Source organism: Solea senegalensis, linkage group LG8 (genome assembly GCF_019176455.1).
Source record: "Solea senegalensis isolate Sse05_10M linkage group LG8, IFAPA_SoseM_1, whole genome shotgun sequence".
In the NCBI taxonomy this organism is placed as follows: Eukaryota; Metazoa; Chordata; class Actinopteri; order Pleuronectiformes; family Soleidae; genus Solea; species Solea senegalensis.
This window is the reverse complement of record NC_058028.1, coordinates 911,657-933,281: the sequence shown is the minus strand read 5'-3', so window position 1 is coordinate 933,281 and position 21,625 is coordinate 911,657. Positions and strand designations below refer to the sequence as shown.

Here is a 21,625-nt window from a genome sequence, read left to right as displayed (position 1 = left end):
AAAGGCAGAGTAGGCGATCTGTTCCAGGAGCTTGTTTGTCGGACCTCGTCACATCCTGAACATCCTAATGGCAATGAATAAACAAACAGAGCTGTGAGAAAATGAAAAGAATCCATCATCTGGTGAAGCCATCTCAAAGGTTTTAGACATGATTCAACCATGTATATGTGTATATATATATATATATATATATATGTGTGTGTATATATATATATGTATATATATATATATATATATATATATATATACATATATATACATACATACATGTATATATATATATATCTGTGCTTTATCTGTGATTCTCATGTTCAAAATAAATTTTATTTCATTTCATTTCATGTATAATAATTATAATATTATATATCATATCATATATATTATTATAATATATATAGAGTAATTTTTTTATTTCTGTTTTTCAGAGTAATTTTTTTCTGATTTACTGAATAATTTTTTTCTGAGTTTAGAGTGCATTTGAAATAATAAACTTTACTTTGATCTGTGTTTAAGACACTGGGACATCGATGGTATTACCATTAGTTTGTCCACTTTACGCAGACACCTGAGGTCTTTCAGGTGACTCTTCAGAAGGAAAGCTCATTCAGATCTGTTAGACATAGCAATGTCTAAAAGGATCAGTTGCACAGATATGACATGCTCCATGGATACAAGATGATGCGTTTGAAATGCATTCAGGCAAGAGACGATCAGGAGGCTGCTGAAAATATGGGAGTCACTTGCAGGTTGGAGGCTCTCGTGAGAGTTCTCGATAATTCAGGAAAAAAAATACTCTGAAAAACAGAAAAAAAATGTTCAAAAAAACAAACCAAAAAATGAATTACTCAGAAACTCTACTCTTATTTAGTTTTTTCAAATGAATGCAATGTGCTTCCGTCCATGGTCACACAGGTTTACAAAACCACAAATTCAATAATAAGCTTATGAAACATAAATGCTGTTAAGAAAACTCTTACTTTGTTTCAATGTTGATGTAATTCTATCGATTGGATTGAAATGTAGCATTTGCGTTTGTTTGAGATTAATTTCCATCTCAGTCTGTGTGAGGAGGAGGAAGAGGAGGAGGAGAAGAGGCAGAGATGTGGCAGATGGAAAGATGAATGATTTCAATTATACATTTCTCAGGAGCTGCTCTCGTGTTATCTCGTACTTCTCACATCCAGAAAATGTCAGACTCTACACTTAAACTCTCCACCTTCATACAGTATTACAATCTATTTCACTCACTCCTGGTCCAGTGTGCACACACACTCACACACACAAACACACGTATGTATATATATATATATATATATATATATATATATATATATATAGTCTTCTGAAATGTTTAGATAATGTTATAATGCATATTTCTATTGATATATCCAAAGTTTTTATCACGATTTACCATTAAATTTTAAAATTTGACACATGATTTTTCTTGTAGTGAGTTAGTGAAGGCGTTCCTCAAGGTTCCGTTCTTGGGCCACTTTTATTCACAATTTTTTATTATTAATGATTTAGTTGCTGATGATACAAGATGTTGTCCATCATCTCAAATTCTTCTTTTGTGTTAAACACTAACACTGATGTTGACTGGTTTGGAAATGATCTTACTAGTAGATCACAAGTTGTGAGTTAGCGAAGTCGTCCCTCAAGGATCCACTGGATCGATTTTTACCAAAGTTGAACGGGAACATTCTTGGGTGATCATGTATTCGTCACAGAAAAATTCAGATTGATTCGTCAAAAAGTGTGGAGAGTTACGCCGATGATAAACCCACGCCCATGAAATCAGCACCTGGTTCTGAGCTAATTAAAGAACGTGCAGGAAGATTTTCACTGAGCTGTGTCAAGGTTCATATTTAACATCATTCCTCGTGTCTCCATGAGTTGGTCCAGTGACTTTAATGAGCTCCCTGCTCTCCCTGCGATGATGATGATGATGATGACGACGATGATGATGCAGCTGTAAATGAAGCACATGTTGTTCCGCTGACCCCGGGTCAAGGCTTCAGGCTTCATCTCTCCCACAGTCTCACGCCTCCACCGACTCTCTCGTCACGTTCCAGCAAACACGTGACGACAATTCGTTTTGAAAATTAATACGTGTTACGTTTTCTGTCGTATAAATCACAGGGAAACATTTCGCGCTTAATAAACCTCTGCAAATGATGACACCATTCAGTTCCACTCAGTGTTTCTGCGAGTGAGGGAAAATAAACCAAGCATATCTGAAATATTATATATACAATATCTATTTATGCAAGATCTGCGCTTAGATTTTATAATCTTTTTTATTTATTATGTGTGTGTATATACATATTATATAATATGATATGATAATATATAATATTATTTTAAGCCTAATTATTTGTGTCATAGCAGAATTTGACCATATTTATAGTCAATGTTATTGTTTGTAACAGAATCACAATGTAAAAAAGTTCTGGATTATACATCACAACAGAAAATGTGAAGAGCACCAAATGGATAACTGGCATCATAAATACTCCATTCCCTCAATGATGAAGCCTCTGTGAGAGGGTGAGAGGGTGAGTGATGGATGTTCACTCGATTTCTGCTCACATGTGGAATAAAACAAAACAAAACAAAACACTAAAATCAGTTAATCATCATCATCATCATCATCATCATCATCTCCAGGTTTGGGAAACATGGATTGATTGATTGATTGATTTGATTTTATGAAAGGGACCATGTGCAATTAATTTATTAAACATAAATGTCACCATTTGATGCATTACACCAGAGTTAGCCTTGGGCTAATTTACATCTGCAGTCCCTACCTAAAGATAAATACACAGGTAAAACAGCACATTTTCAACATTTCTTACATTTTTTGGACCAAATTACAAATCGATGAATGAAGAAAATAATCAACAGATTAAGCAATTATGAAAAATAATTGTAAATTCTCACCCTAAATTGAATATTTATGCCCATTCCTAATCTCTAACAGCCTAAAATGTCTGGATATAGGATTTATAGTGTGATATATATCAATATTAATATCAAATGATATAAAATCCTATATTGTGATACATTTTTCCCATATTTATTGTTTTACATATATGTCCACATTTTTTATTTCCATTTAACATTAAGTGCTTTTAAATTGTGACAAATTGATCTTTCTGGTTAGTGAAGGTGTTCCCCAAGGATCCGTCCTTGGCCCGTTTTTATTTACAGTTTTTATTATTAATCATTAAATTGTGGATTTCTGTAACTGTATCTATTCATATCTATGTTGATGACACAATTTTACATACAACTGCGCCCTCTTGTTATTTATTTTGCACGTATGTAATTATTTACACAGACTGTAGCGGGGGAAACAGGTTGCCTCGTGGGAGATGAAACAGTTTCCAGCCGTGGTTTTCTGCAGAGTTATCACATGATAGCGCTGTCGCTGTGACACTGTGAAACACAGTGTGTGTTGTTGTTTCTCTCCGACCGTGAAACAACAGGGAATAATATTCACAGAGGGAAAACGTCCATTTTCCTTGTTGTGCCGCTGTAACGACAGCGTAACAGCTGCCACGCAGGTTGTCACAGTGCTGGAAAAACATCTGAAAACTGTAGAAAGTGTTATGATAATCAGCAGCTTCATGGAAGCATCGGATTTGACGTTTGAAGTGTTTTTGAAGCGGCTGCACCTGTTCTAACGTGTGTTTAAATTATCAGGAAAGGTCAACGAGAAAAAAACAGTCTGTGTTTTATAAATGACTTTCAGTGATTCTCGATAATTAGAAGTGTTTAAGTCAGTGTTCAAACAGAAGCACCTGCGTTTATTCAGCAGCAGCGTTCAGCAATCACTCAGTCAATAAGTAAATAAATAAAACTGAACTGAACTGCTTCAGACAGACAGACAGACAGACAGAGAGAGAGACAAAGACAGACAGAGATGAGAGGAAATGGGCTCTTCAGTGGTTTTCAGAGTTGAGAGTAAATGAAATGAAAGGCTTCACTTCAGAGAAAACACAAACAACAGAAGGTTTGTGTTGATTCATCTCATCCTTTCATCTGTTCATCCATTCACTGTTAAACCAGCGTTAAAACATCAGGAGGTCAGAGGATATGACCTGAGAAACCTCTGCTGCTAGAAAACCTTAACCTCTGACCTTAACCATCACTACTAAATCACTTAACTTAACCTTAACCATCACTACTAAATGACTTAACTTAACCTTAACCATCACTACTAAATGACTTTCAACCCTTAAACCAAGTCCTAACCTAAACATACATTTTAATGTGAGACGGAACCTGAGGTTTAACCAGTTCCTTACAAATGAGGTTCTGCCTCATTAGGACCACGTTTTGGTCTCCTCGAGGACTACTGGTCCTGACAACACACATACACACAGTTTTATTGACTTTTTCATTAAATGACTGAATCAAATTTATTATTGATTTGAAAAACCCTTAATTATCAGTTTGTTAGAAATGAGTGTGATTTGTTTTCAGTGAGTCTGAAGATTTACTTTAAATCAATACTTTACACAAGAGACACATGTGTTAAATATAGATAAATAAGAACATCATAAAATATACATATACATACTAACTCACTCACTCACAGTAAAATCCACTTTAGTGTTTTAATGAGTTCTGTAAAATATTGCAAACTCAGAAAAGTTGGTGACATCATTTATTTTTACATGAGTTTTACATGAAAATCCAGATTACAGTACATTACATTACATGTCATTTAGCAGACGCTATTATCCAAAGCTTACAATGGAATTGAGTACAATCAGCCAGATGAACGTGTTATATTATAAGAGCTGCGATTATAGTGTCTGTAAATATGTTTTAATATAAATCTGTGTTTAAAAAGTTAAAAACAATTCAATTACAAACATTTAAAACATTAAAATAAGACGAATATGAGTCGGACATTTTCACAGCATTTGATAGAGAAATCACATTTTAAACCAACACTTACTTTTATTTTCTTGGTTAAGTTTGTCAAACGTCTTATTTTTACAGTGTTCTCTTTTTTTTGATTTTCACTCCAGTTTTTCTGAGCTGTCAATAAAAAATTTCCATTCACTCGATGAATTTGTCTTTTTCTCGTCTCTTTTTGGTAAAAAAACATTTTTTCTGTTTCTCTTTAACGCTGCAGGTTCATCACGTAAACACAGCGCCACCCACTGGTGTCTGCAGAACATCGCGCAGGAGTCTGTGGACAGTTCTGATGAAGAGTTCTTTGATGCCAGAGGTGAGTGAGACGTCTGTGTCTCTGCAGATGTCTGTGTCTCTGCAGAAATCTGTGTCTGCAGAAATCTGTGTCTCTGCAGAAATCTGTGTCCCTGCAAAAATCTGTGTCCTGCAGTGTCTCTGCATTGTTCAGTGTCTCTGCAGAAGTCTGTGTCTCTGCAGAAGTCTGTGTCTCTGCAGAAGTCTGTGTCCCTGCAGAAGTCTGTGTCTCTGCAGAAATCTGTGTCTCTGCAAAATCTGTCTGCAGAAATCTGTTCTGCAAAATCTGTGTCTCTGTAGAAGTCTGTGTCACTGCAGAAGTCTGTGTCTCTGCAAAATCCATGTCTGTAGAAATCTGTGTCTGCAAAATCTGTGTCCCTGCAGAAGTCTGTGTCTCTGCAGAAGTCTGTGTCCCCTGCCACTGTGTCTCTGCAGTCTGTGCAGAGTCCCTGCACATGCCTGCCTGTGTCTCTGCAGAAGTCTGTGTCTCTGCAGGCTGTCTGCAATGCTGCAGGCGTCATAGCCCCTGCCCGTCTGTCCCTGCAGAAGTCTGTCTGCAGAAGTCGTGTCCCTGCAGATGTCTGTGTCCTGCAGGCGTCTGTGTCTCTGCAAGTGTCCTGCAGGCGTCTGTGTTCTGCAGAAGTCTGTGTCTCTGCAGGCGTTCTGTGTCTCTGCAGTGTGTCTCTGCAGGCTCTATAGCCCTGCAGACGCCTGTGTCCTGCAGAAGTCTGTGTCTCTGCAGAAGTCTGTGTCCCTGCAGATGTCTGTGTCTCTGCAGAAATCTGTGTCTCTGCAGACGTCTGTGTCTCTGCAGAAGTCTGTGTCTCTGCAGACGTCTGTGTCTCTGCAGAAGTCTGTGTCTCTGCAGACGTCTGTGTCTCTGCAGACGTCTGTGTCCCTGCAGACAGGATTTTCACTAAACTGATGAACTGCTGCTAATCTAAAGTTGTACTAACTTATGCGCACGTTCAAACTACAAAGTGCTGTGACACAGGACACACGCTGTGTTTTTATACTATAAAAATATGGTATTATTTCATCGTGATATGAACATGAAGATGAACACGTGAAACAGAACGAGCTCTGCTCCATTTCCACTTTTATCCTCAGAGGAAATTTAAAGTAGGTTAGTGAAGTTTTTTTTTGTCTTTTGTTTGTCAAGGTTTCATGGAAACTTATTTCTTTCTTTTCCTATTTGATGATTTCCTCTCTCTCTTCTCTCCGTCTGTCAGTGATTCTGCTGCTCTGAGGAAAAACTGTCAAGTTTTTGTTCAGTTTGTGTTGAAACTGTTTGACTGAAGAGTTTGAAGGAGGAGAATCTCATAAAAAATCTATAGAAATAAGAAAAGAGTGATGTAAAGCTGGACTCAAAGGACAAGTAAATGTGTTAGTCTGACTAAAGCTGGACTCAAAGCACACATAAATGTGTTAGTCTGACTAAAGATAGACTCAAAGCACACGTAAACGCATTAGTCTGACTAAAGCTGGACTCAAAGCCCACGTAAACACGTTAGTCTGACTAAAGCTGGACTCAAAGCACACGTAAACACGTTAGTCTGACTAAAGATGGACTCAAAGCACACAAACGCTAGTCTGACTGAAGATGGACTCAAAGCACCGATAAATGTTAGTCCTGACTAAAGATGGACTCAAAGCACATGTACATGTAAACAGCAGCGCGTTAGTCTGACGATGGATTCAAAGCCTCATGCTTTAAACGCAGTTAGTCTGGCTAAAGATGGACTCAAAGCACCGTGAACCGTTAGTCTGAGTAAAGATGGACTCAAAGCACATGTAAACGCATTAGTCTGACTAAAGATGGACTCAAAGCTGCGTAAACACGCGTTAGTCTGAGTAAAGATGGACTCAAAGCGTAACGTAGTCGGCTAAGATGGACTCAAAAGCACCGAACACGTTAGTCTGAGTAAAGATGGACCTCAAAGCATGTAGCGCATAGTCTGACTAAAGATGACTAAAGCACCGTGGCGCGTGTCTGACTAAAGCTGGACTCCAAAGCAAAGCGTAAACCGCTAGTCACAGTAAAGATGGACTAAAGCACATGTAACGCGCGTCTGAGTAAGATGGACTCAAAGCACACGTAAACGTGTTAGTCTGACTAAAGATGGACTCAAAGCACACGTGGAACACGCGTCTGAGTCAAGATGGACTCAAAGCACATGTAAACGCATTAGTCTGACTAAAGATGGACTCAAAGCACACGTAAACACGTTAGTCTGACAAGATGGACCCGGAAGCGGTCTGACATATAAAGCATTAGCGTGTTAGTCTGACTAAAGATGGACTCAAAGCACACAAACGCGTTAGTCTGACTAAAGATGGACTCAAAGCACACAAACGCGTTAGTCTGACTAAAGATGGACTCAAAGCACACAAACGTGTTAGTCTGACTAAAGCTGGACTTAAAGCACACATAAACACGTTAGTCTGTCTAAAACTGGACTCAAAGCACACATAAACACGCTAGTCCGACTAAAATCGAGCTAGTCAGACTAACATACCTGGATCATGTGATTCATAATCTGATTACTCCTGCATGTATACACTTAGTCAGACTGGAGTCAGACTTATTGTTCTGCACACGCACCAAAAGTAGAAGAGGTTTTGTTTTTGAGACACACTAGCTTATAGAGAGATACAGCGCCACCTACAGGGGTGGAGCCACACGTTCTCCTCTGCATTTAAACTCAGTAATGTGAAAAACATTACTGACGTCACTGACTAGGGTTACAAAATGTAATTTTAATCACCATAAATATTACAAAATATTGTAACAGTATAAAAATGTATTTTTATTTATTTAATTTTGACCTCTGTTCATCTCTTTAGTCAAAGTTTTCAAACGATTCTATGTGTCTGTGCATCGTCGTCATCCTTGTGTCAGATTCAACACTCAGTTATGAAATATGTTCAGAGAGTGTGAAGAGACAGACTGAAGTGTTGTTCATGACATGAAGAGTGAACATCATCTGTATTATTGTGTTTATTATATATAATATATATAATATATTGACACGTAATAACCACCGTGAACCTTTGAATCACAGAAAAATGGGAAGCAACAAAACAACACTATGTTAGTAATTCTGAAAAATGAGGATTTATTCTAGTTTCTTCCTCTTCCGTTAATATTTGGATCGTAGATGAACACATGAATAATCAGCTGGAGCTTAAATCTGATCTTTATTATATTTCAGCTGTAAATTGGTCAAACAAAATTGTTGTAGCTACATCACATCAACAATGAGAAAATGCTCAGTTTCAGCTGTAACAAGGTAACAAGGTAACAAGGTAACAATGATTGTGTCCTTGTATCCTCAGCAGGAAACCGGTTTATGATTATGATTAGGATTTTAGATACACGCTCAGGTTTTGTTCCCGTCTCCAATTTCAGGTCATTCTCTCTCTCCCTCTTTGTCATGAGATTATTATTTGGTTTATTTTTCACTCATTCACTACAGAAGCGTGTTGCCGCCACACATACAAAGAAAAGTGGCGTGCTCAGTATAACGTTACAACGAGAAACAGTCACGTTATTTCCAGATAACACATTATAATGTTATTTTCAATCCCAGATTATCCTTAATATAATAACTATTTATTATTATAATAATCTCAGCAGATGTCAGTAATCTGTTTAGATTATCTGTGCAATTCATGATTATGAATCCAGAATAATCATTTCTCAGACTGTGACGTTCACCCGTTCACAAAAGAGTCCAGAGTTTTTATTATTGTTACATAACAACATTATTGTTACCTGATCACCTTCCTGCATTATTTTCCCGTCGTCGCTCGTTTTTCACAACCTTGAAATCCTACTGATGCAGAAACAGATCTTTGACCTTTTATAAAACAGATTTACGCAAATCTTTTGCAGCTCTCAGTCACTTCCTGGTCACATGTTCTCCATCAGTTTGCTGTGATCTGACCTCGTAGTTTCAGTTGTTTCATGATAATAAAGATCGTTTCCTGTCTTTAGTGAAACTTCATATTCAGGGTTTACTGGATCATCCACTCATTATATTCAGTGTTGATAATCTCGTGTGTGGGAGCTGCTGGTCATGTGACAGGACACCAGGTGTTTTCTCTTCTTCTCTGCTTAAATGTGAGTTGATGAGTGAAATCAGCTGCTTCAGTGTTGGATGTCTGTCGTCTCCTGACGCTAACACGATAACGTGAGAGAATAAAAGATGAGGCTCAGGTTATAAAAGAAACACCCAGCAGTGCTCGTTAAACGTTATTTTAAACAATGTAAAGTAACAGGAAACGTTTGTGAAGTTACAGAAGGAAATAAAACAAGTCATAAAGATTTTATCTCTTCTGGAAGTAAATAAATCAGGACACACACACACACACCATTAGAATGACATGAATAATTATAAACATGTAAATAATAAGCAGTTGTGATATTTTGTTGAACAGATGTTGGAAACAGGAACGTGATCAGGTGTAAACACTAACTGACCTGATCCGGTCACAGAAGGTCAGAGGTCAGTGTGACGTAAAATGCAAAATTATAATTTGAATAACCTCACAACCTCAGAGCAGACAAAGCTCTGCGCCCCCCGTGTGATCTCTGGCGCCCCCCTGAGGGGGCTTGGACCCCAGGTTGGGAAGCAGTGGTTTACAGAATATCTTCTGCATAAATAAGTTTCAGGTGATTTGTGACAATATTTAACATTTAAAACGCAATCATTCATATATGGGAGTGTTTTTTTTTTAACGTGAAACATTCAAGAGGAAATTAGTTTTAAACCTTTTCACTTCTCATTTAATCACAGTTTATTAGTGTAAAACACACTGATGCTGTTTTAATTTTTTGTTTATTTAATAGAAGTTGATTGTTCACAAAGATCTAACTTTGCCAAATGTAAAAAAAACAAAGCAAGAGGGAAAATAAATGTATAACAAACCAATAAAAGTGACACAGACGGGATTACATCAGATTTAAATGAGTGCTTTGAGCTGTGGATTAAAAGCTTAGTGGAGTAAAGAAAAACATATTGTGTTTATTCATCCGTCTCATTCTTCACAGAACGTCAAACTCTGTCAGCGCCAGAATAAAAGCAGGAAAAGTTCAATGATGAAATGGTGAAGAAGCAGATTGTAGTGTTGGAGGTCATCTGAGGTCGTCTGAGGTCATATGAGGTCGTCTGTAGGTAGGTAGATACATAGAGATGTAGGTAAGTCATCTGAGGTGGTCTGAGGTCCTGGTGTGAGGTGGTCTAAGGTGGTCTGAGGTCCTGGTCTAAGGTTGTCTGAGGTCCTGGTCTTAGGTGGTTTGAGGTCCTGGTCTGAGGTGGTCTGAGGTCCTGGTCTGAGGTAGTTTGAGGTGGTCTGAGGTCATGGTCTGAGGTGGTTTGAGGTCCTGGTCTGAGGTGGTCTGAGGTCCTGGTCTGGTGTCTGCAGTGTGGGTTGAAGGATGCTTCTAAAGCTCCTCTCCTTCTCCCTCAGGACTTCTGTTCTTCAGACTTTCTCTCTTTTCTTATTTATTCCACACAAAGAGCAGGAGATGTCGCCGCTTTAATCACAGCCTCATTATTTGTGATTTTTATTTGTCGGTGCTGCCACTTTTATCCTTTGGATTACTGTGTTTTCACTGGGCTCAGACACATTCTGCCCGTCAGAGAGGAGCTTATGTTTCTGTCTCTAAGTGTCTGTGCAGTTTCAGGCTCTGATTTCAATTCTTCTCCTGTCCAAACACACGTTTGTTTACATCCTGAAACACTTTCACTCTCTCTCTCTCTCTCTCTCTCCCTCTCTCACCTCTTTTTATTCCTGCTGGTCTTTGTATCATTTAGTCTGTGTAGGTAGGTAAGTAGGCAGATAGATAGCTACCACAAGGTGGCAGAAATAAGAAATATCCTAGATAAGTTCCATTAATAGTTTTGGACATTTACGAGGTTCACTGAATGCACCTTTTAACTCAACACAGCGTCCATGACAGGCGTCAGAGTAGGTGATCCAACACTGTGTGTTAGATTATTTACCTGGACCTGTTCTTCAGTCGCCCGCTGAAACTGAAGTGAAGTGGATTTTCTAAGACAAACTGTGATCAAACAGGAGACTTTCTGCTGCTGTTTGATCCAAACACTCGTGTCCTGCAGTCTTTCAGTGTGTGTGTGTGTGTGTGTCAGGTTTTTTCTTCTTCTTCCTGCATGACTCATCCTGGCTTAGATGACAGTGTGTGACGGTCATGCTGAAGCACGCTGAGCTGCAGAATGACCACAGAGCTTCTCTGTGATTGTGTCACTGTGAGAGTTCGTGTCCTTGCGGATGTTTTGTTTCTCTCTGACGGTTTAAACCTCGTTTCCAGCTTATTCTGCACAAACTGGACCGACTCTGTCACTGAATTCACTCCACAGTTCAGAGCTAGGATTGATTTTAAAATTGGTCGCACTGCGGTTAAAAGACTGGTTGCAGGCCCTCAGGTTGGTGCAGTGGACGACATTGTTGGCTGGTCTTTGTGTGTGGAGTTTGCATGTTTACCCTGTGTGTGTGTGTGTGTGGGGGGGGTGGTTTTCTCCAGGTTCTCCAGTTTCCTCCCACATTCCAAAAACATGCAGAGGTCAGTTGTTGCCTCTAATTTGACCGTAGGTGTGAATGTGTGAGTGAATGGTTGTTGTCTCTGTGTGTTTGACCTCTGATGGACCGGTGACCCGTCCAGGGTGTAACCCTGCCTTTTACCGTATGTCTAGTAGGGGTGTGAATCACAGGTGACCTCACGATATGATACGTCATACGATACATGGTCCACGATAGCAATAATATCACGATACAACGATTCTGTGATATTCAATACGGATGTCCCGATACAACTTTTTCACTTCCGTTACAATACGGATAGTGCAGCCTTGAGTATTGGCCGATAGTGTGGAATCTTAGAATAGGCTTGATCAAGTGATATTACTTAAACAGAGCACAATAGTCAGCAACAGTAGGCATGAGAAAAACTCACATCAATTTTAACCTTCAACATCAGAATATTGGATTTTTTGCCATGTTAATTTCATACAGTCTATGGTTAATTTCATCAGGAGGAAAGTACCAAGTGCGAATGGGGGTGTTTTCAGAGCACCCGTGTTTCACAGGTAACAGCGTGTCTTCAGAGAACACCCCCTTTGTTTTCTCAGGATGAGCCAGCATGGTGCTAACGGCTAGCTCACGCTCGCTGTGCAGCTTCGTAGCCTCTGGCTTCAGAGGTTAAAGAAAAATGTTTAACCTCTGAAATAGCAGTAGCACACTCACGCTGTTGTTGTGATCATATCTGAGATTTTAGAGGCAGTCCGATATAATCCGATACTCGTTTTTTGTCTGATATCAATATCGGATCGGGACATCCCTAATATTCAATAGTACATTGATACATGACGATATCAGCCTGATGGAAGAAAACCGAATGTTAATGTGAAAAGTACAGGATTTCTCTATTCATTCACAACACAGGGAAAGGTCAAAGGTCATAAAGTCTATGTGTTGAATGTGGATGGAGCATCTCTTCATGTAGTTTTCTCCCTTACTTTATAGAAGCGCCTGCTTATAAAACATTGAACCTGCATAAACAAAACTGACCAACCCCATGATTTTTAATTGAATGTTTTTGTCATGACAAAATGAAAATCTGGCCAATTATCCTGTAGTGTGGGGGCGGGGCTTAAGTCGTTCTGTGTTGTAGCTGCGTCATCTTTCCTCTGCTTAGTATTTCCACATTTATTGAATGAGATGTATACTTTTAGAATAACGTCAGCGTGCACAAAGACTTTACCTGTGTCAGGGATTGTCTCAGGATACACGAGGAGGATAAAGTGGTGTGTGATGGAGTAGAGTGTGCATGAACCTCAGGTGTAGGAAAAGTGTTAGCCACGCCCCCATGGTTATAACATAAACATGGAGAGAACAGAGAAGCACAGCCACGTCTCTGTTGTTGCTGCTGTTGTTGTTTGCCTGGTCTGTGAGTCATGTTCACCTTCCGTCACCAAACTAACACCTGAGACGAGGTCACGTCTGCCATAACAGATCAAAACTGCTGAAGTTTAGGTGTGAAGAGACTTCAGTCTGAGCTCAAACAAACACAGAGAAACACACTTACTGACAGAAGTGCTTTTATTCTTCTTTTCTTTGTGTGTGTGTGTGTGTGTGTGTGTGTGTCAGCAGACGTGATGGAGGGGAAGAGTGCCATGCTGCTGGGTATGAGTCAGTGGAACTCAAATGACCTGGTGGAGCAGATCGAAACGCTGGGACACATGGAGGACCAGTCACATGGTACAACACACACACACACACATAATGACTCTCAGCCGTCCATAATAAAGGTGTAAATTATTGGTAATGATAGTGAGAATTATCCAGCTGATAATGATGATGGTGAGTCGACAGTAAATAGACTGAAGCGTGTGTTTAAATCCACCGTTACTCAGAGTGAGTTTCTCTCCCTGTGACCACGATGTTACACGAATGAATGAATATATATATATATATAACTGTATATATATATATATATATATATATATATATATATATATATATATATATATATATATATATATATATATATATATATATATATATATATATATATATATATATATATATGTATATATATATATAACTGTATATATATATGTGTGTGTGTAAATACACTATACACTAAATATAGAATAGCACATTATTTGGCAGCCAGTCTCAGTTTAGAATAACTCATTATTTGGCAGGCAGTCTCTTGGTGGATGTATAGAATAGCTCATTATTTGGCAGGCAGTCTCTTGTTAGATGTATAGAATAGCTCATTATTTGGCATGACCTATTACCTTGCGCAGTGTCCTGAACGATGATTGGTAGAGGTCATACTTGTAGTCTTGTCCATCCCCCAAAAAAAGACACAGCAATAATCCACTGGGATTAATAATCTGACATGGAGACCGTCGTGAAAGACAGAAATATGGTGTTGTCCGATCCAGACATTAGCTGTTTCTGTGAGATATTTTTCTTCCTCTTTATTTTCTATTTATGTTGTTGTTTCTCTGCTGAGGTGAAGTTTATTTATATCTTTAATATTCTCTGTCTCACAGGACGTAAACGCACAATAAAGGTGCAGAGTCTCAGCAGCACATTTGTATTCAGCTCCTGTTTGTAACAGTTTCTATTTTGGGTTAATTTCACTCAGTGAGGGAGAGACAGAGTCATACAGTCATGTGTGAAGCATAAATCCCGCCTCTGTTATTTCCCTCTCCGGCTCTTGGAGTGCAGCAGATAATGGTCTGATCCAGAGTCTCAGGTTCACGAAGGTTCACGTCGTCATAAAGGTTCATGTCGTCATGTGTTGTGATTGAAATGGAAAGCAGCTTCTGCAGGAGATGAAAACACTGCTGTTGTTTATATTTGAGCACGGACGTGGACGCTGTGCCGTCCCTCTGTGCTTCATCAACACCTCGCTCATTTAAATATGAAAATATGAAAGATTACTGTTATAAAACAGACTGTGTGACAAATACTGGAGTTTTTTCATCAAATGGACATTAATGCTGTTTATACTTCAATATAAGAGTGATAAACATCACACTTTATGATAAAATCTGGGGTAGGAAACATATTTCATAACATAATATTTAATAATAATTCCTTTCCTTTATGCCCATAGGTCTTTTATGTAGAGCTACAGCTAACAATTACTTTCAATGTAGATTAATCTGTTGATAATTTACTCGTTTAATCGATTCGATTGGTTCAGAAAGAATTGTGTCTCTCTATCGTCAGTCTTTTGTTTTCTACAATATTCTACAATAAAATATCTAAAATACATTTACAACTCTATTGGCCCGCCGAAGGATTTTGCTGCTCTGGAAATCCTCCAAACCACCAAGCACCTCCTCATGGATGAGTGACCTTATGCTGCATTTAAGTCTTGAGAAGATCAAATACACACTTAGAGGGTCAAAAGACCTCTTTTATTCCACCTGGAACCCAGTAATATCTTTCATAAACAAACTTAAAACCCTTCCTGATAATTCATGAATACACAAGTACTAGATCCTGAGGAGTGATGCATGATGTCGCACGGCGAGCTCGGCCTCCTCTCCTACTTTCAAGATTTACTTTCAAACAAGCTGCCTCCACTCTGTTCTCTTTCTTCTTATTATTATTATTTATTTATTTATTTATTTTTCTCTTTGTCCAATTCTTTATACATGTTGAATGATACCTTTACCTATCAATATCATAACCTTTATTTATTTATCCATTTATTTGATCTCCATAGACCGGGATGCACTAGATGTTGTAGGGTGGGTGGGTGGGGGGTGGGCATTTTTGTATTTGTTTGTTTGCATATGTGTTCTGCAAAAAACTCAAAAGCTTTGTCCTTTTATATAACTGTCTTTATGTAACTTGTCCTTAATAAAAAGATCTATAAAAAAAAAAAATCTAAAATATCTAAAATATCTAAATATGTCTTAATATGATATTAAAAGCGAACTAAAGATTTTTTGAATACAGAAGTAAAATTCGCTCTCGCAGATCGGTGTGTGTGCAAACTTAATTTAAGTTCTAAATTCTAAAGGTATCGTAAAAGGAAAACTAGTTTTTGTTTTGTATAGAGCAAAGAAACCAGAACATATATATTACATAAAAATCTATTTAAACTGATTAATTATCAAATAACCGCTACTTTTCCCCCAGTTTATATTATACAGCTCTATCATCCTTGCTGTTTTCTATTTAATGATCAAAACAAATTATGAGATAAGAGGTGCATTCAGTGAACCTCGTAAAAAGGTGAATTAGCTTTGCGGCACCTGGCATGAATTTGTGCGAGGAACCTATTGTTGTCCTTCAGAATATTATTATTATTATTATTATTATTGTTATTATGATTATTATGGATCTGTTGACTGTGGGTCAGCTGAAGAATTCACATGAGCCCGGACTCTTTACTTGTGAACGAATCAAATCAAATAAACATCTTCAATCTTTAGCTGCGAGTTTATTAAAAATAAAAGCTGAGTGTGTGGATGAAGAGGAGGAGGAGGAGGAGAATGATGATCAGGAGAGATGGTTGGAAACTGAACTGTGTCTCATCCATAAATCTCTCCTGGTTCCAGGAAAGCGTCTGTGCTTCATAACTGCGTCTCCCTCAGCTCTTCATTATCCCTTCCTTGTCTCCTCAGCTCCTCTAAACGTCCATTTCCCGCTGGCCTCTCTGCTCCTTCCCCATCAAATCCCCTCACTCACGTCCTTGTCACATTTCCTCTGCTCCAGCTCTTCACTCCACCTTCATTACCTCAAATACCAGAGGGCCGTAAACACCTTCTGCTGCAGCTCACGACTCACACCGATGGAAACATCACAGACAAAGACTGAGCCTTATTTTCCACTTGACTCTTCCTCATCTCTCAGATCCAACGCCAGTTTCTGTCTCTGCTCCATGTTTACACTCATGTTTAGTGTTAAGACGATACCCTGCAATTTCATTGAATTATGCTAATTATTGTTTCCATCAAAGCCATAAAAACGAGGTGATTCAGTCGTCGGGTTTAAAACTATTTCACTTAAACTGATAAATGTAGAATATAATCAGATGAATTTGACTGAACGATTAATAAAACTATTAAATAAGAGAGTCCAGCAGAGATGATAAAGAGATAAACACACACACTGTAAAAACAGCTGACTAGAGATGAGATAAATATCCTGAAACTGACAATAAAAAATAATCTGTAATTAAATTTTGCTGAGCTTTAATTCATAAAACTCTTTTAAATTGAGCCAATTTAACACTTGACCAGTGTTCAGCAAAGTTGTTCTCATCACAGGTAAATGAATCCTCTCACATGACAGAGCTTGATTTTTCTTATTGTTAGAAAACTAATTTGGTTTTAATTGACTGGAATTCTATTAAGTAGAGACAATTTAAGACTTTAATGTTCCTTAAAACAAGGAAAAACTGAGTCAATAAATTCTGTCACATGACAGAAATGTGACAGGATTGGTAAATGAAAGGTTGATGTAAACTCACTGCATGTACAGTCCTAACACATATTCTTATATTGATAAAAATGTTCTTATTACAACAAAATAATCTGCCAGTGACGTTATGTAAATTTGGTTAAAGTAGCTTTTAAATGTAGCTAATTTAAAACTGTAACATTCCTTAAAACAGAGAAAAAATGCCAAAAATGTCCATAAAGAAGAATTGATACTTTTATAATTTCTTACATTTGCACGCACTCCAATCTGAGATCATTTTACAATAATCTGCATTGGCTGATTCTTCTTCTTCTTATTATTATTATTATTATGAACTTTTAAATACAAACAAATGTCAGTTACATTCAAACCAAATGAGTTCACACAAAGTTGATGAAGTGAATCATTTCCACTCTTTAGAAACAGAATGTTACACAATTTCTGTCCAAACAGAGACAGAAAAACCTGGAGAAGCAACAAAGACAGAGAAACTGTATCAAGTCTCTTTTATTTGTATCTTCAGGGGGAAAAGATTCTCAGCTCTTCAAAGATTTCTGCTCATGGTTTACACTTTTCTTTGACCCTGGAGAGAAGTCAGTCTCTCCAGGGTCAGTGTTTGTTTCGTCTTCAGGCTACATTTCCCTCAGTGACACTCACACACTTCTCTACCATCAATAACAAGTGCAGGTTTATTTATATTTAAGCAAAAAACAGCAGAGTTTAAAATCAAGTTTAAAACCAACTTATTTACATTAAATATCTATTTATTTTCTGTTATTTACACGTGCATGTCCATTCTGTGTGACATCCAGTGAACTTCTCTCCCTCTGAGGATAAAGATAACATGTTTCTCTGCTTGTGTCGTCAGTGGGGTCAGGGGTCAGGGGTCAGACAAACAGTAAAACTCCCCTCAGACAAAACGTGTGACCTCGACTTTTATGAATCCGTTTCCTTTCAACTGAAGTGATCCGACTTTTGTTGTCTGACGAGTTTTTACGCCGTGACTCAGATTTGTGGCTATTTATACAAAATCTATTTCCAATGAAATTAACCATAGACTGTATGAAATTAACATGGCAAAAATCCAATATTCTTCTGTTGAAGGTTAAATTTGATGGTTAATAATAAATGGGTCAGTTTTTCTCATACCTGCTGTTGCTGACTATTGTTCTCTGTTTAAGTAATATCACTTGATCAAGCCTATTCTAACATTCCACACTACAAAATAAGTCATTAAAGTATGTATGATTCATGCTGATATCGTATGGGTTTGATATCGGTATCGGCCAATACTCAAGGCTGCAATATCGGTATTGTATTGGTAGTGAAAAACTTGTATCGGGACATCCCGAGTAGAGACATGATGATTTGTGCAGTAATTAGTAACTAATGTTTGTGTCGCCTCCATGTTTAATTGGCTGAAATGTTAAGTGGGTGTGACCTCTACGTTGTGAATGGCTGAATATAAAATCATTGTGTGTGTTTTCTTGTATAGACTAGCAGCAGCAGCAGCAGATTGTCAGAGCATGTGTCTGAATGCATAGTGAGCGTCAGCAGGTTTGTGATGCAGAGGAGCCGGTGTTGTCTCCCGAGAGCACGGTCTCTGCAGCAGTGAACAGATGGATGAACGTGTTAGTGTGCATGTTCAGTGCCAGAGGTCACAGACGAACCGTTCACCAGGTCACGGCACAACATTCGTCCAAATGAGCGCTGGAAACATGTGTGACAACACTGTGGAGTCACAGAGTCTGTCCATACACATGTAAGCTGCTGCATCACTGCAGAAACAGCTCTTATAAAAACTAGATTACACTTATTCTTAAAGAAAAATAATCTGACTTCTAAATTTCACTGTACTGTTCCTTGAAATTAAGAAAAACAGGCCAACATTTAAGAAACAAATAAATTCATTCCGTTGCATGAGAAAAGTTTAACAATACATGGGTAACTACACTGTAAAAGCAAGCCAAATATTCTTAAATTGATTTAAATGATTAAGAAAAAAAATGTGCCACTGGCTTTATGTAAAATTTTCTTGACGAGAATTCATAAAACATAAAACTTGTAAATCTGCAGCTCCTCTTAGACTGTGATATTTGTTAAAAACAAGGAAAAACTGGACAGAATTTTAACTTCTATAACAAACGATGTTTGGGTTGTATACAGGGTTTTTAAATTACAACATTTTATAGAATTACAAAATAACATTTACCCTCCTAGAAATAAGCCATAAAAAAACTTCACTTTGTTTAAATTCCTTCCATTCACCATTGGCTTGAAGTAAAATTTTCTTGGCTGGAATATTTAATAATATCTTATAAATCTGCAGCTCCTCTCAGACTGGGATGTTCACAAAAGGACAAAAACTGCGCAAAAATGACTACTAACAATAAAATGAACGAACAACTTTCTTACATCTTGTCCAGTTTTGTCTCGTTCTAAGGAACATTTCCGTCTGAAAGTTTTACAAGCTACTTTTAACCCACTGAGAATATTTGAGGTTTCCTTGTGGGGATGTTTTTGCTGGGTGACGATTGCACTGTAAAAACAGTCATACTAGAAATAAAGCAAATATACTTGAATTGATTTAAATGTTCTTCTTTTATGATGCTGTGTACAAATATTTTGCTTGACTAGAATTTTTTGCACTTTGCAGTTGTGATTTTATATAAACCCTAGTTTAATCTTGTTTCTGGTCATTAAAGCTTAAAGTAAACTATAAAATCTGATAAAATAGTTTTTTTCTTGTTGAAAACCTGTTTGTGAAGTTTATTTATCAGTTTAGTCAAAAAAAAAGAAAAAATGTCCTTTTTTTTCTTCCACATTTAAGAACAAAAGCAGCTTTTTTTTTGGTGAGAATTGTCCGTGTGTTTGAGTCTTTTCCGTCCTCTGATAAGAGTCTGGAGGACAAACTTATTAAAAATCAATGCAGGTGATAAAAATGTTGAGGAAGAAGCAGCAACAGAAGAACACAAACTCAGCACACTGGACACAAACACCTAACATTTTAAATCATAAATCATCACACTGACAGAACGAGGCGCGAGACGGATCCGCACATGAATCAATAAATCAATATTTCATTGTCAAGCCTTTTTTAATCTCCCAGCCTCGTTTGTCAGGTAATTTTTCTCTTCCTCTGTCCTGTAAGAGAAGAAACATCTGCACAGTAAATATCACTGAACTGCAGTCTCAGGCTCAGACTCAGGCTCAGGCTCAGGCTCAGGCTCAGGCTGCAGTCAGGGTCGGCCTCATTTGTGAGGAGAGAATGAGCCGGACTGTGTGAGAGAGTCGTTAAAGTCCACTAAGCTCCTTGAAGCGCGTATCGACCCGGTTCAGACGTGTGAGGGGAAGCGAGAGTGAGATGAAAAGAGAAAAATCAGATGAACTGTGGGAATCTGGTGTCAACAACACAAATCTGCTGCAGGAGGGGAAGAAAAATAGAGAAGAGAGATAAACAGAGTGTCGGGAAAAACCACAGGAAGCTGTTTTCGCTGAGCTGAACTCACAGAAATATGATTTTACTCCAATATCAGACAAACGTGTCTCCTCTCAGTGTGAGCTGCTGTTCTCACAAATCACTTTTCCTACAGTCTGATTCACACTGGTCAACATTTCTAATCCGCTGTGTGTGTGTGTGCACTGACTGTGTTTAAGTGAGCGTGTTGTTGTAATGTTGTGTTATATTATATACATATGTAGTCATGCGCGCAGGGAACATCATTTTGCCAAGGGGTGTAAGGAGATTTAGAAACCGGTTAGAAGGTTAGAAATCCAGCTATCTTAATCGACTAAAACATTCAGTTGTAAACATGTTAGTCTGACTAAAATTTTAGTCAGACTAAGACAATAATTCAGTTGTAAACATGTTAGTCTGACTAAAGTCCTGCTAGTCTTAGTCAGACTAAGACAATAATTCAGTTGTAAACATGTTAGTCTGACTAAAATCCAGCTAGTCTTAGTCAGACTAAGACAATAATTCAGTTGTAAACATGTTTGTCTGATTAAAATCCAGCTAGTCTTAGTCAGACTAAGACAATAATTCAGTTGTAAACATGTTAGTCTGACTAAAATCCAGCTAGTCTTAATCAGACTAAAACAATAATTCAGTTGTAAACGTGTTAGTCTAACTAAAATGGAGCTAGTTTTAGTCGGACTAAAACAATAATTCTGTTTTTTTAATGTAATAAAGACACGTTAGTCAGATTAAAATCCAGCTAGTCTTAATCAGACTAACATACCTGGATAATGTGATTCATAGTGATGATTACTCCTGAATGTTTACATTTAGTCAGACTGGAGTCAGACGTTTTTGTTTTTCTCTCACGTAAACTCATTCAATACACACTCTAGTTTATAGAGAGATACAGCGCCACCTGCAGGGTGGAGTCACACATACAAGGACAATAAATCT

General features: G+C 37.8%; 1 protein-coding gene across 4 annotated transcripts in view; it reads left to right on the top strand.

Moving 5' to 3' along the window:
* Positions 1-21,625, top strand: part of LOC122773126 (membrane-associated phosphatidylinositol transfer protein 3-like) — a 32,832-nt gene that overhangs the window by 9,454 nt on the left and 1,753 nt on the right. Inside the window, exons 2-4 of one of the 4 annotated variants that reach the window (XM_044031530.1) lie at positions 5,156-5,251; positions 13,402-13,512; positions 16,413-18,368. In XM_044031530.1, coding sequence (XP_043887465.1) covers positions 5,156-5,251; positions 13,402-13,512; positions 16,413-16,729 — 524 coding nt within the window. In that variant the 3' untranslated portion in view covers positions 16,730-18,368. Of the gene's footprint in view, positions 1-5,155; positions 5,252-13,401; positions 13,513-16,412; positions 18,369-21,625 lie in introns of those variants that run through there. The other 3 variants (XM_044031531.1, XM_044031532.1, XM_044031533.1) reach the window with 3 other exon arrangements.